Source organism: Bombus terrestris, chromosome 13 (genome assembly GCF_910591885.1).
Source record: "Bombus terrestris chromosome 13, iyBomTerr1.2, whole genome shotgun sequence".
In the NCBI taxonomy this organism is placed as follows: domain Eukaryota; kingdom Metazoa; phylum Arthropoda; class Insecta; order Hymenoptera; family Apidae; genus Bombus; species Bombus terrestris.
The window spans coordinates 14,253,085-14,270,317 of NC_063281.1; the positions used below are offsets into that span (position 1 = coordinate 14,253,085).

Here is a 17,233-nt window from a genome sequence, read left to right on the forward strand (position 1 = left end):
ATTCCCGAGACCTATTGCTTGCTCGAGTTGTTATTTTGAGAACGGCGAATGTTTATGAGAATCGTTCGATTTGCGAAATCGTGAGAAGCTTCTATCGAACGATACGAGACTTAATATACTCGGACTTGAGAATATTTTCAATTTTCGATTTTTGCACTTTGTAAATAATTCAGACTGCGATTAAAACGCTGTATTTCTTACTCTTAGGAAGGGAGAACCGCGTTGCATTATTGTGCCGCTTGCAAAGATCCCGAAGCAATTTGGGATGTTCTCATAGAAAACGACTGTGACGCGAGCATCATCGACAAAAAGGGTAATCCCGCTTCGTACTATTTGGAACATAGTTCGGAGATCGAGCTACCGGAAGCGGAGAACATGTCTCGTCGCAAGACCAACTCTGGCAAGGAACGTGAGTCATTTACAATTACCTATAGTTGTTTTAGATTTTACATGATTTCACGATGATTAGACGACATATCTCGGATTCTTCGGCTTTCGATCGGGTGTTTCGACCGGTGTTTCTATCGGTACGTGCAGAAGCCTGCAGTCAAGGTCCCGAAGAAATAAAAGTAGTCGCCAACTTTTGTATTAATTGGAACAACTCAAATCTTGTCAAACGTATGATGCGAATGGCCCGTTACGATTACGATTATGTTATAAATGTTGTAATCTTGTTGGAAATCGATAAAGAACAACTGGAAGAATAGACGATGGGATGCATCGTGCACTTGACTCGTTCCCTACTTTCGCACAGTTACACAGTTATAGTCTATATGGAATATTCTCGATAATGACCCGGAATAATCGATAGAACTTAAGTCTGTACGGCAAGGAAAACCGCTTCGATCGATAGGATGACACGCTCTGGTCGATTGACCAACGAATTATTTAAGAACCCTCAAAAACTACGATTGGCGGAAATCCTATTGACGTTATAACGATGTAAAGATAGCTTGTTGTAGCCCTTCTCGATTGCACGACGAGATTATTCGATAATGGAAAGAATAAGTCGATCCATAAGAATATTCCGATCAATGTTTACGAGTAGGATGAAAATTGTAGCTATAGTAAGATAAAAATGACATATTTCTTTTGAGAATCGGCAAACGAGTCTGTTTCCTGAAAAACTCGTACAACGTTCTTCCACTAGCCGTGTATATACGAAGCCGCGTACTAAACTGTTCGAAGAAAATGTGAATAATACATAGTCGAACAAAGTCGAAGGTGAATAGGCGCGAATAAATCAACGATTACGTTCAATTTTATTGGAATAAATTTACAAACGGCTGGAACTTGCTTCAAAGTATCGCGGATTCGAGCAACGAATCGAATCGAGTGTAACGAAACGCTGAATTTTCGAAATCCGAACGTCACGCTAAATATAATTGGAATCGTCGTATTTGCCTACTACTTAGACATTTCGCGCGATAACTTATCGTTAGCGTTGGCATGCAATACGTACAATGGCATCTCTGGCAACATCGATCGATCTATTTACCAAGAAAGCAAAGGATACGTAAAATATACGTATGTATAGGTAGATGCAAACGTGCGAGCGAGTGACAGGGTCCGTGCACTCGATTGGCTTTTCAAAAATTTATCAATCCGCCGGAACATGCAATCTACGTCAAAGTAAAACGCTATTCTCGAAAGGAGGAGACATTCAACGGATATATTATTATAATTTTAATGAAATCCAAATACACCTGTATCTCACGTTTTCCATTCAAGAGTTTTACAAGAGTATGTGCATATGTTTAGTCATATGTTTACTGTAAACTTGCAAATCGATCCATATTTATTATTATTTGTATATATTTCACCTAACAAAGATCACGATTATCAATTTATTGCGTCAGCTAATCGAGTGTTTACGGCACAAGAGACAGACAAACGCGATTATCGAACGTACGACGTAATTCTTCGTCGAAAGCATGCGCAAGATATCTCGTTTAATTTCCTCTGCGTCACTGTCTTGTTAAAGTTATGTAAAAATCGATGATTCGTTGATAGTATCGAACGTGTGTGGTAAGAATGCGTGTTTAATTGGAACTCGTTGTAGGGACTCGTCTAAATGATATTTATTTAAAACCGCTATATTTTCAAAATAACGTCAAGAGAAATTTCATTCTCTCAATTTTGTATAAAAAAAAAAATGTAGCGAACATTGTTGACAGAAAATCGATATCTGCCGGTAAGAGGATTCCCCCGAATATCTAAAACATTTATCACATTTCCTCGACACGCGATGTATAGTTGGAAATCTTGTCGCTTGTAAATCCTTAATGAAGCAGTTATATCTTGGAGAGAAAAGGTCGCGTCATTACAATTTTTACACATGTACGTTTTTCGTAAGCTTCTTGCCATGTATACAGGCACACGCGCCTATACTATTTAATATATTGCTTTAACGATTGCTTTAACGAATACATACCGAACCATAGTTGTCACTTACACTTACGTCATTTTTCCATCAAACTTGTCAAACAATTTCTCTCTCTCTCTCTCTCTCTCTCTCTCTCTCTTTCTCTCTAGCTCTGGACTTTAAACCTTCCAATATAAGAATATGGATCCACAATCGAGATATAGGGAAACTACAACGGGTTCTGTGGGAAGGCCATGGGAACAAATTACGTACGGAGACGAGCAACAATCTGCGCGTGAAAAGATTCTTAGAAGCCGTACCATTCATAATGGTTCGTATTGACGTTCAAATCCTTTAACGTGTATAATAAGATTTAATACAATTGTAAAAAATTATTTTATAGAGTACAACGAAAGATATTCACGCAGCTACGGTGAATAACGATTTAGAGGGGCTGAGGGGCACAGTCGAGGCCTCGTCACCCATCGTTCTTTGCGCCAAAGATGGCAACGGCTTGAACGCCTTGCACAAGGTATAATACACTTTCTAATTGTACTCTTTTTCTTATTTCTTTATCGCAAAGTTTGGCAATCGACAGGCTGCTGGTTTGGGTCACACGGAAATCGCGAGGGAAATTCTTGGAAAATTCCCTTTCGTTGTAGAGGCGCAGGATAACGATGGCAAGACGCCGTTACATTATGCGGCTGCGGCAAAAGACGATGGAACGTTGTATAATTTGATAACGGAATATGGAGCCGATGAAAGCAAATTAGATCACGTGAGTGCCTGGAATAAACTTTGGAATAATTCATAAATAAACGATTGTTCCAGATGGTATAGAAAATGAAACTCAGAGATTCGAGAAATTAACGAAAATGATATTTCTTTCGCTATTGCCTCGAGATAAAAGATTTACTCTTGAAATTTGTTAATCAGAAACAAAAGGCGCCGGCGTTTTACAAAAATCGGCCATCGGATATCGACCAATCGCTGTTAACCGTGATACCGGAAGCACCTCGAGTTGCCGGATCTTCGTATCCCAAACACTGGGACTGGAGGATCCTAGAAGCGGAGCAAGCTATATCCAAAGGAATGAAAAAAGCCAGCAGCGCGGATATCGATAGCTCATTTGGTAGCGCGGAATCGACAACGAAAAGCTTGAGTAGATCTATGGAACAAGTAATCGCTCACGACCATATTTTTATTACAATTAGACTGCGAATTTTTATGCATTTATGGGAAATTTAATTTTTATGTTTTTATATGTGGCAAAATGTGGCACAGAATGCACGTAAAGCTTCCGCCTAGGTCCCATTTGCCTCGTCTTCCATTTATTTAATCGTATTTACGAAATTTTCACGTACTTGCGTAAATGTCTGCAGTCTGATTCTAATAAATTGTTAAATTCTAAAACACTTTAGAATCGAGGCAATTCTTTCGAAACGACGTCGTACATTTTTTAAGTAAAAATCTCCGTAACACGATTCTTTTTATTAGCGACAAAAATCGAAAAACAATCTTCTAGAGCTTTTATCTCGAGACTTGAAGAATCAGATAAATTAATCATTTTATGAAACAGATAAAAAATGTCGAGGAGGATCGCGAGAAGGAGCAACAGGGAAACGCAGAGGACACAGAAAATCATGAAGGTGCAGAGGATACAGAGAACATTAAAAATGCAGAAGACGCAGAAGATGCAGAAGACGCAGAAGATGCAGAAGACGCAGAAGGCGCAGAAGGCGCAGAAGATGCAGAAGATGCGGCTAATAGAGAAAGCGCTGAACCTACTGAAAATACGGGAGATACGGAAAATAGAGAGGAAGAGGAGAACGCGGAACATGCTGAAGAATCCAAAGAACCAGAAACCACAGAAAATAAGGAAGAACACGAGGGAGTAAATGTCGAGGACACTGAAGAGAGGTCCTCGGACGATGACGTGGTAACAGGTGCGGCGGTCCCAGAAACTGAGGAAAATTCCAATGCGGAAAACGAAGATGCGGAAGAGTCGAAGCCAAAGGAAGTAGATGGTGAGGAAGAGAGGAAAGAAGAAGAAGAAGAGAAAGAGGAAGAGGAGGAGGAAGGAGCCCCGAAAATGGAAGAAGAAAGAAACGAGCCGAGTACAGGCGACTCTGGTGTTGATGATCCAGGGAACGACGAAGACCAGGTACAGTCATCCTAACTCTTAAACGAATCGAATTTTCAGGAATTCCCTAGCACAAAAGTATAAACTTGTGGTTTACGATAAGACTTGTATCGTTGAGCGAGAGATATAAAAAGCTATAAAATAAGTAGCAATGTTATGACGTGATCTTAGCATCGGTAGAAATAGAGAAATATAAATATACGGTGGAAAGGCAGAAGACGTTGGTAGATCCTATGATAGATTTCGATTATTCTTTCGTGTATAGTTAGATAGCTTGCAGGTATAGCGAGCGATTTACGGTTGCGGTTACAAGTGACAGGATGTAATTAGGCTATCATGTATATCGAAAGAAAGTAAAGAATGATCGATATTATAACAGTATATATTCTCTTTGTCACGCACAAATATATGCCAATAAATAAATAACTAAGCAAGGAACTTCTGTTATGACTTTTGCGCACTACAGTCCCACACAAACGCATGGAAATGTATATTTTGTTTTTCATTAATTTTAGTCGAGATGCTAAAGATACTGCAACTACCGCATTGCATGCCACGTTCTTTTCAATAATTTTGATGTTTCATCGTTTCTCGAAATCCTATCAAAGTATGACGATATGGCAAATATGGAAGAATCAAGTCATCATTTTATAGAAACAACAAGTAATAACAAATACAAATTCTCAGTATGAAAATCCTCTTGATTTCTTTTCATTTCTTTTCTTTTCTCTTCTCTTCTTTTCTTTTTTACTTTTATTACTTATAGTCACTTTCCCATTCTGAACACGAATCTGAAACAACAAATATACGCGTTAACGCTATATAAATATCAAACATTCGATTCGTCGAAAACCCAGCCGGAACAGATACCGTTCTATTCGTCCTACTCTACCATCCAATCACCAAAATCAGCCAACACTATACACACCTGTGAATAGACAAAGAAACGACTTATTCGATGGTCGATCGTGTTTCGCGCAAACAGCGTACGAGCAAAGGTCGTGATGGAGAACGATCGATTTACCGCATCTAGATTGCCAGCTACGATTAATATTGTCGCGTATCGATCGGCACGAGTCGTTGGTGCGCATGGTTTTGCACCTGGAAATGATTAGCAGGTAATCGTCGGCGAACACGAGGAGCTTCCGGAAGCAGAAGTAAACGAGGGCAGCATGACGGCGGACCCGGAAATCGAGAAGCTGCTGGAGACCGGCAACATGGAGCAATTGGCCGCGTTAGTGTTAAGTGGCGAAGGCAGAAGACTGGTCGGCCGACATTCGGGCAATCCTGAGCTGCAGGCATTCATCGATCGTGTCCCTTCTTACATGGTATTGCGTACAAAAGCACTCGTCTTTTCCATCGTGTCGCGTCTCTCGACGCAAACAGAGGTTTGCGAAAAGAGTTTCGTCGAAAATGTAAATTATTATGACAAATTGGTCTTCTTTGGTTTGCCTGTCGACTCGTTAATCGGTAACGCGTCGTCGACGCGTCGTAACGAGTCTAATTTAGAGCTTCTCGCGGCGACGCGGCGGGACGATAGCTACAATAGTGGCACGAGTGACAAATGTTGGCGAAACATTGAAAAAATATAGCGATAAACCAAAATGTTAAAAAGATACAAGTAGAAAAAGGAAGAACGCAGTCGTTTCTCGGGCTATTAGCCATGTTTCGTTACTGGCGACTTTTTGTCCATTCGTTTGTTTCGCCTAAAATAATCGAGTTGTATCGATCCGCGTGATTCGATCGATTGATTCACACCTTTCATATACGTATCTTGATGATACTCGATGACTCAAACGTTTCGGATTCTTTCGCGTCTTCCTTCCACCGTCTCGTTACCACCGCTCGAAAGCCGCTCGGACTTTCTACCAATCTATCCTTGTCCTTCTAGTATTATACATACGTATATGCGAAAGCGTATATCGTATTACCTAATACGTTGAAAATGTAAAATTCGGGCGGTGAACAGCGACCTCTTTTTTTATTGTTTTAACATAACGCTCAATGTTTTGTTAATGTTGCGCCAACCCCCGTGCACCATGTGCGCTAATTATATAGTTGCTCGTATCGAATAATCGTTAACTTAGTCGTTGAAAGGCTTTTAACGATCGTTCGTTTCAGGGGAAAATTCATGCTGTACACATGGCAGCGCAAGAAGGAAACCTGAGAGATCTGCAGAGCGCCTTAGATCGGCGCAAATTTGCGGTTGCGAGAGACGGATCATCGCCGCACGGTGCAACACCTCTTCACGTTGCTGTTGTATTTGGAAACACCACCGTTATCAGGTAAATTAATATGGAAATTTAATGGACAATTAACGAAATGAAACGATCGTCTTTCCTTTAAGATATCTGGCAGGCAGGTTTCCAGAAACGGCGCATGCGATCGATCTCGATGGCCGAACTCCTTTGCACTATGCAGCCACCATAGCGGACAACGGCCATTACTACAACCTTCTACTTCATTTGGGTGCCAATCCTTTAGTTCAAGACAATGTGAGTAGATTGTGTCGATAAGCGAACGTCTTTCATGGGTTTAATTAAAGGAAACGAGATCAATATTGGACACGAGTGTGCAGTTGGATAAATTGATTTAAAAACTACATCGATCTATGTATTGCTGATTTTATGATTGGTGCAGTTGGGTCAAAAGGCGGACTATTACAAACAAAACCAATCGGAATTTTCCCATAAATCGCTTCTCCGCGATTTCGGAGTTAACGAGAAGCTCGCCGACGAGATGTTGGTGGACAAAGGTATTTTATTCAAACAACGAGCACTTACGAGCACCATCGTTCACTAACGAACCGTACTCCGTGCTACGATCGTTTACAGCGATTTGCGTTTTTACTCTCGAAACATAGAAATACCATCTAAACTATTTTAGTTGCCAGTAGTTACGGACCAACTTGTACTTATCGATCGTCATCGTCACGTTTCTTGTTTCTTCGCACGCGTTAGTTTTCCCATCGTCTATCAAGATCGTCGTGGCAATTTACATAATCTTTGTTATACGGTAATCGAAAGGTAACCAGAGAATGGTCGATTAATTAATTAATTAGAAAAATGTTTAATCGGAATAATCGATTAAAATCGGTTAAGGTGGTAGAATTTGCCGAAACGTTCAACAACCAAAACAACGTAAATAATCATTCCTGACCGATTAATCTATCCACGGTTGTTCACGTTTTCGCTTCTTCCGCTTCTTCCGCTTCTTCCACCGTCGGACGTCCTCGCGCCGATGTGATGTGCACGTTCGAGGAAAACAGTTCCCGGAGGCGACACGTATTCCGCGCGTCGAGACATTACCGAACCAGAGACCCTGGCTACCTTGGAGAGATGTTTCCGTCTTCTGATCGGCGTAAGACACGGTACGACGCCAAAATCCGCTGGGAACTCCGGCACACTGATCGGCCGTTGCCTGACGCGGCCCGTATTCGATCGTATCAAGCACCGTGTGACACGCATGGACCACAATCTCTTTGATGTGATCTGGCCCGCTTTAAAAAAATACGGTAGCTCGGCTTACAACAGCAAGGCGGGCAGCGCTTATTCGGTGGCCAGCAACGTGGACGAGTACGAGTCTGTGTCGGTGGTAGCGCCGGACTACGAAAGTTACATCGTGTTCGCAGACTTTTTCGACCCTTTGATCAGGGACATACATTGCGTGACTGCCAGCGGTGATCTTCCCGACCACCCTCCGCCGAGATTCTTTTACAACGAGAACGATGACGGCGAAGAGAATGCCGACACGTTGGACGAAGTGACGGTGTCGGCGATCGAGGCGTACGATCTCGATCCTCCGGCCAAATACGTTCAAGCTGCTGTAATAGAGTGTTGCAGAAATCTGGAAAATTACACGCTTCCCTTGACGCTTACGGTGAACCAGCTGGAAGAGGTGGAACGAGAGATCACCGGTGAATTGATGAGCCAAGAGATCTCGGCAATGATGGCGGAGGGTAGCAGCGAGGACGAGCCCGGAACTTACTTTACCCTCAGCGAAATTCTGGATCGACCGAGTTCGATCAGGGCCCAACTAGCAGCAGCCGGTTTGCTATTGCCTATTACGGATCTTGAAGTTCACGATGACAAACGTCTTCATGGGAAGCACTGGCCTTACGGCCGAGGAGTTTACGTCGCCTCTGCCGGTGACCTAGCCGCTTGGGTGAACGTTCAGGATCACCTGAGGGTTATTTGTCGCACCAGCGAGAACAGACCCGGTTTGATCGGTCGTGGCTACGTAAGGCTGGCGAAGGTGATGACGATGCTCGACGAAAGAATGAAATTCAAGAGAGACAAGAAGCTGGGCTTCCTCGGTGCACGACCGTACGCCGTTGGCAATACTCTTAGGTTTAACGCGATAATCAAGTTCCCGGAATTGTCGAAGGAATTCGATCATTTGAAGCATCTGTGTGTAGTTCGCGGATTAAGTATACAAGAAACGGCGAAACGGGATATGGTTCGAATCGGTAACCAGCAATCGTTGAGTATTACCGAGCTGCAGACCCTTCAAGATTTCTCCAGAGCTGTTCTGAATATTCTGGCGTTGGAGAAGGAACTATCGATAAACAATTCGTTGAAGATTGCAACTTTGATCGCGGGAATTTTCCGCAAACGGAACAGTGCTAAACGTTTCCAGAATTAATCGTCGTGGAGAGGGGACGCTAAAGCGATCAACGAAAGACTCTGTATTTCCTCGTCCATGTTATTCAACGCTCCTATACTATCAATTTCATTCCCTCTTTTTTCCTTTTTTCTTTTTCCTTTTTTCTTTTTCCTTTTTTCTTTTTCCTTTTTCCCTTTTTCCCTTTTTCCTTCTTCCTTTTTCCTTTTCTCTTTGTTCTTTTCTCTTGATAATCGAATAATACGCTTGTACGTGAAATCCTTCTGCGATAATTCCGTATATCGAGCCAATACGTCGATCGACCGTCCATAAGCAAGCTAAAGTGGAAAGTGGAAAGTGGAAAGTCGAAAGTGAGAGGAGAGAAAAGAAAAGAGACGAGTTGGGACGTTGGAAAGACGTGTGCGAACGTTATTCTATTTCTCGTGCACCGAATTAATTAAACGAAAATGAAAGATTAGCTGCTCGGAGGGATGCTGGATTTTGTTCGTTAGGTTAGTAAAATGAACGTTATTGGTACATGGGCAATTGTTAAGACGCTTTGACATGTTGTCGCACGACACCATGCTTGTGTACCTACACGTAAAGTGTGTATACGTACCTAAAAACGTGCCAATAAATCGGTTACACAGAGATTCTATATAAATTGGATAATATCGCAAGATGATTTATGTATCATGCACGAGCTGTTCGATGTTCACACGAAACAGAAATGGCGTAGCACGTGTCTTTCCAACTTGAACCGACGAACCGTATGTTTTTACGAGTGGCTACTGCGATAGTGAACGATTATACGTAAACGAAAATCCTCTTTCTATCGCTTCTGTCGCTTCTATCGCTTCTGTCGCTTCTATCGCTTCTATCGCTTCTATCGATTCTATCGATGTAACTCCTATCGTAAAATTCTCTCACACGTGTGTAAACCTGCTCCCGCATACCGAGATCGTTGTGTCGTGCTAGATTTGTTTGTGCGCAACGCGTTTTCCAAACAGCTGTACACTCGATGTTCATAATGCACCCATCTTTTGTGAAAAAATTTGCCTCTTTCTTATTTTCAGACAAGATAGATGAGATAAATAAGAAAAAAGCGAACAAAGGAACGTATTGCGCCTCGATCGATGTAAATTAATTAAATCGATGTAAAAGAAAAGCCAGAGATTCCATTCGAATAATTATTTATTACGCTTTATAAAGCGAAGAAATTGGTGCAATATGTTTTTGCCTTTCGTATCTTCCAGTTGACGTGAAAATGAGAGTATTATTCGCTTTTCAGACGACAAGCCGGTTGATATAGCGATATTTCGAGAAGAAGAGGGTCGCTACTTAGCATCGTGTAAGTTGACGTTAAACGAACAAACACGCGAAAATTTGTATCATCCGATCGAAATATAACATAATCTCCAAGTTAATGTGTTTATAGCACTCGGCGATCCATTGATCAGAGGTTTGACCGAAGTTGCCAATACCCGTCCAAACGATCCAGTTACATATCTGGCCACGTATTTATACAACTTTGCCAATAAGAGGAAAAACAGCGCGCAACAACAGGTAAATAACAACTCTAGATACATGCGCGTACGAATAATTTTCATACACCAAGTATAGATAGCTGTACGATATGTTAGGAGCCGAACGTATTGATCATCCCTGATCGTGCCGAAGAAAACATAGAGAATGTGGAAAATGAAAATGGGGACGAGGATGCTGGTTATCCGCAAAGTCCAGATTCCGACGTGCCAGAGTCAGCCTTTAGCAATCCAAACAGAGTACGTCGATCGTTATTAAACTATAGAATTTCAGAAGGGATTCAAACTAACAAAATGATTTTTATGGATAAAATCGTGTTCCTTCAGGATGAACATGGTCAAAGCGTTATTCACTTTGCTGCGATTCGATCTTACCCAAAGGATGGTTTGTTCCATTTGCTTCAAGAGAGCCAAGTTAACGTTGGTTTCAGAGACGAATTGTATAGAACAGCCAGAGACGTGGCTGAATTGGCAAATATTAGAGAAAACATGGACGAGATCGATCGATACGTAGCTTATTTGACGGCAAGAGGTAATACGTACTTCCGATTGCGGACAAATTTCGCGCAACACTTTTGTCAAGCTCGTTGTAACGTTTGAACGTTTGAACGTTTGTTCAGGTGAAACTGAAAAATTAGTAGAACTACTGTTAGAAGGGTACGACCATATTTTAGACGTGGAAGACGAAGGAATAAACATCGTAGAGATCGCCGCACAACGAAGAAGAGAGGCAACCGTACAATTTTTACAATCCATTCCAAATTACGTGGTAAAACAAGACGAATAATCTTATTGATCTTATTATATATAGCGCTTTTTCCAAGGATATAACGATCGATAATAACACGCACTAAGGAGACACTTTTACAGACACAACGTGAACAGGTGCACCACGAAATCAGAACAGGCAACGTAGCGAGAATGAAAGAACTGTTAGGTACAAACAACGGAGGAGGAAAGTTATTGGCAATGGGAAAGAATTCGATGGGCAGATGCGCTCTCCACATCGCTGTACTTCGTGAAAACGAAGAAATGGTTCGCTACATTGCTAGAACGTATCCAGAAACTCTACGTATAGGTGACAATGTAAGAGTTGATTTCATCTCGAGACAAAAGTTAATTTTATTCTTAAAGTAAAATCTTCTCAAATCGGATTCATTGTCCGATGCGTTTATACGTTTAACGTGCTGTTTTTAGTTGGAGAGAACTGCCTTACATTATGCAATGGGTTTACCATCTGTCGAAGAACTAAGCAACGTTCTTATAAAAGCGGGTGCAAAACGCATAGTCAAAGATTTAGTAAGAAATCTCTATCTAGAAATCGATCGAAATGGAAATCGATCAATGGAAATGATCGTTGGCTTGAATTTCCAGAAATCACGGCAACCCTCCTACTATTTCATGAACAAATCGGATATAGAGAGACTTCGAGAAGAAGAGGAAAGTTTCGTCAAGTAGATGCTGACCGATGCTCACCGTACCTCATCCTCTTGTGTATGTATTCGGATTGTTGTCGCGTGTTTTCACTGGTCTCTGAAATTCTTTTTCTCGAAATACGCCTGGCGTAACGAACAAATAGAAAGCACTCACCTGATCCCGTGTAAAACTTACGATTATGTAACGAATCTACGTCATGTAATATACAGTACGCCATTATTTAGTATTAATAATACAAATAACAAGAGTATTCAGTTCTCTCCCTATACGTTTCTTTCAATTCCTTCTTTTTTCTCTTTCTCTCGTCCTTATTATCTACGAACTTTCAAGCACATCGGCTTAACGCATCTAAATATCGATCGATACGCTGTTCGAACGCTGTTCGCGATTAACTTGAGATACATGTTAATATCCATTGATCATAGGGGGACCGACGTCGAAGTTTGTAAAAAAGCGAAAAATATCTGCTAGAAAATGAAGTCGTCTATCGGGATATCTACTATACGTCGGTGCGTGTAGAACCGTTCCAATCGTTCCAATCGATACGTCTTTTCTAAAACAACTGCCATCTATACCACACACACACGCACACGCACACGCACACGCACACGACAAATGGATCTGCGATCCAAGATTAATTCATATTCAATGATATTTGGTATCGTTCGTCGCTTCTTTCCAATCCTATCTCGCTTCCAATCGCTTTCGAATGAAACTATGCGATCGTTCTTCAAACTTCAAACTGCAAACTGCAAACTGCAAACCACGTAGCTTCCCCGTGTTCCAACGAGTTCCAATCGATCGACGATTTAATCACTGGCGAGATACAGCGTTTCTCTTACTGCTCATCCTCGGCTGAGCTTGCGTTTTTCTGCCAACATTCGATGCATCCTGCTCGACGTCCTCGCTATCGTCGACGATTCGCTGCCATGGCATAGGATTCACGTACGCTGGTTTGGCTTTTTGATGAGCTGACGATAGGTGAAAATACATCGTATTATTACATTTCTACCGTTTGAAAACATTTCTTTACATATATAAGACAAAATGATGCAACTGACGCAGAAGCCCTTGCGTGGCAGGTTTCGGTTTGTTCTTCGCCATCTTTCGCCAGTTTTCGTACGCTTTCGTGCTCTCCTCTAATCTCTTTTTCCTTTCCTCCTCGTGCTTTTTTCGCTTCATTTCCTCTTTCTTCTGGCATGCTACACAAACATCGTAAATGCACAAATCATCAACGAGACGAAGGAAAACCCCGATCCTTTCTTTACCTCTCTCTTCTTCTTTCTTTTTACGAGCCCACTGACGAAGATACAAAGTCTTCGCTACAGCCGCTTTATCCTCCACTTCTTTCAATTGCTTCTGCAACTCTAGTTCCTTCTCTACTACAGCCTTCTTCCTCTCCTCTTCCTTCTTTTTCATCTCGGACCATTTGACGAAATTCTCCCTATCGCGGCATTCTCTTTCCTCCTTTTCACGAGCCAGCCTATCCTCCTCCATTTGCCTCTGCCGTTCAGCCTCGTTCTTCTCTTCCTTTCTCCGTCGCGCTATTTCTTGTTTCCTTCGCATCCACTCGCTGTAAGTGATCTTCTTGCCAACATCCGATTCATTCCGCCCGTTCCCCGTTATACTCACACCGGATATCGATGAGGTAGAAACTTGCACGATTCGCTGTCCGTTAAACGTATACCTACTTGATGAGAAATGGTATTTCGTCGGTCTTGAATTTAATCATTTTTCCACCGCCGTTATATTAAATATACAGTATAGATAGATATAAGTAATACAACATTTCGTACAAGATAACTCTACGTTTACGACACTAGACGAGATACCTCTGCATTTTCCACTCGATATCCCTAGTAGAACAAAGATCGTAGCTATTGTCCGTTCTATCGGCAATTTTACAACGTCTCTCGATTCGATTCGAATGCTTACACGAGGTGACGGATTTCGAACGAACAACACCGGATCGTAAGGATGCGCATGTAGTCGGTGAATTTAAGGAATAACAACGATACGTTTCTTCGGCTGAACCGTGGTCACCAGCGTGATCCATAAACGAAGCAGCCAGGTCATTGTCGATGGACAGTGTGGACATCATTTGGCTGATTCCGGCGGAACCACCGCTATTTCTCACGAAACGTTCATCGTCTCTAGAACCGACTTTCGCTTCAATTTCCACCTCGTGTTCTACATCCTCGCCGTTCAATGTCTCCGCGTAAATTGCCGGATTAATGAATCGAACTTCCGTACCGGATCTACAACTTGTAGCAATCGTACCACAGCGAATCGTTCCATTGCTTCGAGATGTTCCACTTCTTCTCTGACTATCATCGGACGCAACATTTTTCCAACGATTAGAACCGATCAGACATACACCGTTTCTGGCCTCAGCGTCGTTTACGCTATGCATCTCGTTAATATCGTCTCTCTTACAGTCATACCAGCTGTCAACGTCGTTGTCGAACATCGTCGAGCGTCCTTAATTCTGGTCAGGCAATACGCGATCAAGATTATTATACAACAGGCAAGAGTATATCGATATTTAACGACTCGTCACATATCGTTGGCTTCCGGTCGTGTCTTTCGACTAATCCTTCGCTGTCCCGATACAACTCGTGTACGCATATTCGTCCATCTTTCACGCGATGTTGTACTTTTCGTTTACGCAAACAACAACGAATCCCTGTTAGCGACGTATTACCGGCACTATGAACCGGCTTCAACTTGAAATTTACCGAGAAATTCGTACACGAGTACGTTCGCGCGCGATACCGCGGTCCGATTTCGAACTTTATGGAGGTGCGCCCCACCTCCGTTAACCGACTCGCGATCCCACTTTACATTCACATTCGATAACTCACCTGATCGCTCGTGTAGGCTATTCCGATGATCGGCCAACAAGAAAAACAGATCACACTCGATATCGTTTCGCGATATATTACGATATGCACGGTCGATCTTAACCATACCCTATACGTATTTCATTTCGTTCCCTCCTGATTAAGACAAAACAAGGTATGAATATTTCAAACAAACATTTTTCATATTAGTTTATGTTCATTTACGATGTTCACTTACTTTCAAAAATAATTCACAGATAATTACAAACAAAGTGCACAGACTGAATTATTTTTTTAAGGTAATCACTACAGACATATACGGTATTGTTTGTTCGCTAAAGTTCTTTATTTATCCTTTAACTTATCTATGCATCCTTATATTAACTTGTGCTTAATCGATCTATCGCTTGATTCATGTTTTAATATGAATCGTGATATCAGGCAAATTAACGTTCAATTGATATGATATTCCGCAAATTCGATTCAGTCGCGTTATTCTGTCGTGTGATCGTAACATACTCTTCCGTAATCTCCTCTGGTTGTACTCTATTAAAGTAGGTTTCTCGCCCTTGATGCACGTAATACGTATCATCGAAATTAAAGTGCAGTCCGAGTACGATATTCAGTGCAGAAGCGTCATACGCGTGACAACCGGAATACCGATACTGTGGTTTCTTATTAAATCGGCAACCTGCTGATTGAGCTCCTGCAATGATAAGTTCGAATTACTTACGTACTACGATCACCGCCGTGTCTTAACGCAACATTTTAATAGATAGTAGAAAAAATATTGTTCTCAGCATATATACCGATAGGACAAATACAATCTCTTGTCAGTGCACACTGAACCCATGGCAACATTACTTTCTCTCTAATTTCTTGAACATTTCTGATTACTAAGTGCGATGCTCTTATTAAAGGAAGAAAGAAGAAACTTTCTGCAGAAACGTGAAAATATTCATACATCTTTGGGTGCGTTAAAGAGCTAATCGCATGCCTTGTAGGCCAACTTAAAATCCCAGATTTCGGTGAAAGATACTTTGAAATGTCTGAAGAATTCAAACGCATATTAGAATCCATATACAGTATATTTCCTAATGTGTTTAAAGCTGTCTGCAACATACGAAAAGAAACCGAGTAGCAAAATTCTTTGATTCGCCTTACTTTATACACATATATATTTATTTACAAATATCTAGTTACCTGGATTACTAGAGGTCTATAAACATGTAGCCTATCATCTTCAACATGGGCCGGAAATAGGCTTATATCAAAATGAATCACATTACATTTTGTAGAGTTGCAAGCCGTCCTAATACTTTGCAGAGAATCGTCGTTCAATCCGACGCTATATACGACAATACTGTTATTTGGCAAAAAGTGACTGATATTTCTCACAAAGCCGTAAATGTGTTGTTCGTTTCCAGGCCTGATAAGAGAGACAACAGTCACATTTTGAGATTTAAGACTAAAAGGTGTTGTGCTCGTTTGCCCATCGAGCCCAAGCATCGCAAGATACTTGGAATCTGTCACCAAGCGCTTTTCTTCAACGTCTTTCAAATTTTCCTGGTAAGATTAGAAAATATGGAAAAATTAACAGTATATGATCATTACATTATTAATACTCTATAATAACAATCAATCAACAGACAATATTACAGTAATATTTACTTGGAAGTTTCGTAATTGCTTGTGTGTCTCTGTAACTAGAGTTTGAATGGAAGGTCGTTGATTGCTGAAAGCAATGAAGATAATGCTGCTTCCTGCTATGCAGATAAGCAACAATAGCAGGCCCTTGGTACGCATCTCTCATCATTTAATCAAATGTATTTTCAATTTTTAGACGACAATTAGGTACATACTTTATGTTAGAAACATCACACACCGTTAGGTTATGCACCGTCAATTACATGACCGATATTTAGAAAATGGATATCATTTTAACCGGAACAGGTTGCTATCGCATAAATATCAAAGGGTAAGCATAACACGCCCATTTCGTGGAAACAGTAGTTTAAATCTTCCAGCAGATTAGATTAAATTACGTTTTTTCTGTTAACAAAACACTCTTAGCGATCTAGCAGACGCCGCATTTTTAGGAACTTTTCGATTTAATGGCAGCTCTGCGTAATGGCGGCGCAACGTTCTCTACGCTTTGATGGAACCGCGTAACTGCATTCCCATCGCATCAATATCTTAGAAAAATTTCATTCAAATAAAACAAGATTCTTATCTAACTTTTTGCAGGATATAATTTTACTTTAGCTTAGATATGATTTTCATTTATTAAACCTGTTTT

General features: G+C 41.2%; 4 protein-coding genes and 1 long non-coding RNA gene across 11 annotated transcripts in view; 1 reads left to right on the forward strand and 4 right to left on the reverse strand.

The window, feature by feature from the left end:
* Positions 1-12,341, forward strand: part of LOC100648414 — a 15,107-nt gene extending 2,766 nt beyond the window's left edge. The window contains exons 3-20 of one of the 7 annotated variants that reach the window (XM_048411296.1): positions 208-409; positions 2,536-2,696; positions 2,769-2,897; positions 2,964-3,143; positions 3,302-3,544; positions 3,945-4,529; positions 5,624-5,836; positions 6,630-6,793; positions 6,856-7,003; positions 7,149-7,263; positions 10,402-10,461; positions 10,549-10,676; positions 10,754-10,894; positions 10,982-11,186; positions 11,275-11,423; positions 11,525-11,740; positions 11,852-11,953; positions 12,029-12,341. In XM_048411296.1, the coding sequence (XP_048267253.1) occupies positions 208-409; positions 2,536-2,696; positions 2,769-2,897; positions 2,964-3,143; positions 3,302-3,544; positions 3,945-4,529; positions 5,624-5,836; positions 6,630-6,793; positions 6,856-7,003; positions 7,149-7,263; positions 10,402-10,461; positions 10,549-10,676; positions 10,754-10,894; positions 10,982-11,186; positions 11,275-11,423; positions 11,525-11,740; positions 11,852-11,953; positions 12,029-12,112 (3,225 nt within the window). In that variant the 3' untranslated portion in view covers positions 12,113-12,341. Of the gene's footprint in view, positions 1-207; positions 410-469; positions 2,341-2,535; positions 2,697-2,768; positions 2,898-2,963; positions 3,144-3,301; positions 3,545-3,944; positions 4,530-5,623; positions 5,837-6,629; positions 6,794-6,855; positions 7,004-7,148; positions 7,264-7,776; positions 9,482-10,401; positions 10,462-10,548; positions 10,677-10,753; positions 10,895-10,981; positions 11,187-11,274; positions 11,424-11,524; positions 11,741-11,851; positions 11,954-12,028 lie in introns of those variants that run through there. The other 6 variants (XR_007226108.1, XR_007226109.1, XR_007226112.1 and 3 more) reach the window with 6 other exon arrangements.
* The window catches only part of LOC105666395, a 22,659-nt gene extending 7,353 nt beyond the window's left edge, over positions 1-15,306 (reverse strand). Inside the window, exons 1-2 of the mRNA XM_048411311.1 lie at positions 15,173-15,306; positions 14,956-15,090 (exon numbers count right to left, since the gene is read on the reverse strand). Of these exons, the coding sequence (XP_048267268.1) occupies positions 14,956-15,061 (106 nt within the window). The 5' untranslated portion in view covers positions 15,062-15,090; positions 15,173-15,306. The remainder of the gene's footprint in view (positions 1-14,955; positions 15,091-15,172) is intronic.
* LOC125386180 lies at positions 4,974-5,628 on the reverse strand. The gene is made up of 2 exons (XR_007226115.1): positions 5,437-5,628; positions 4,974-5,299 (listed from the first exon to the last, which is right to left on the reverse strand). It is a non-coding gene; the product is annotated as an uncharacterized LOC125386180 (long non-coding RNA).
* On the reverse strand, positions 10,287-14,945 carry LOC100648296 (protein split ends). The gene is made up of 3 exons (XM_012315409.3): positions 13,924-14,945; positions 13,153-13,778; positions 10,287-13,062 (listed from the first exon to the last, which is right to left on the reverse strand). Exons 1-3 carry the CDS (start codon positions 14,559-14,561, stop codon positions 12,905-12,907), a joined length of 1,422 nt encoding a protein of 473 aa, XP_012170799.1. The 5' UTR covers positions 14,562-14,945; the 3' UTR covers positions 10,287-12,904.
* Positions 15,259-17,035, reverse strand: LOC100649148. The gene is made up of 4 exons (XM_003400093.4): positions 16,606-17,035; positions 16,138-16,500; positions 15,744-16,047; positions 15,259-15,640 (listed from the first exon to the last, which is right to left on the reverse strand). The coding sequence occupies exons 1-4, from the start codon at positions 16,738-16,740 to the stop codon at positions 15,381-15,383; spliced, it is 1,062 nt and encodes a 353-aa protein (XP_003400141.1). The 5' UTR covers positions 16,741-17,035; the 3' UTR covers positions 15,259-15,380.
* Between the last annotated feature and the right edge of the window lie 198 nt (positions 17,036-17,233).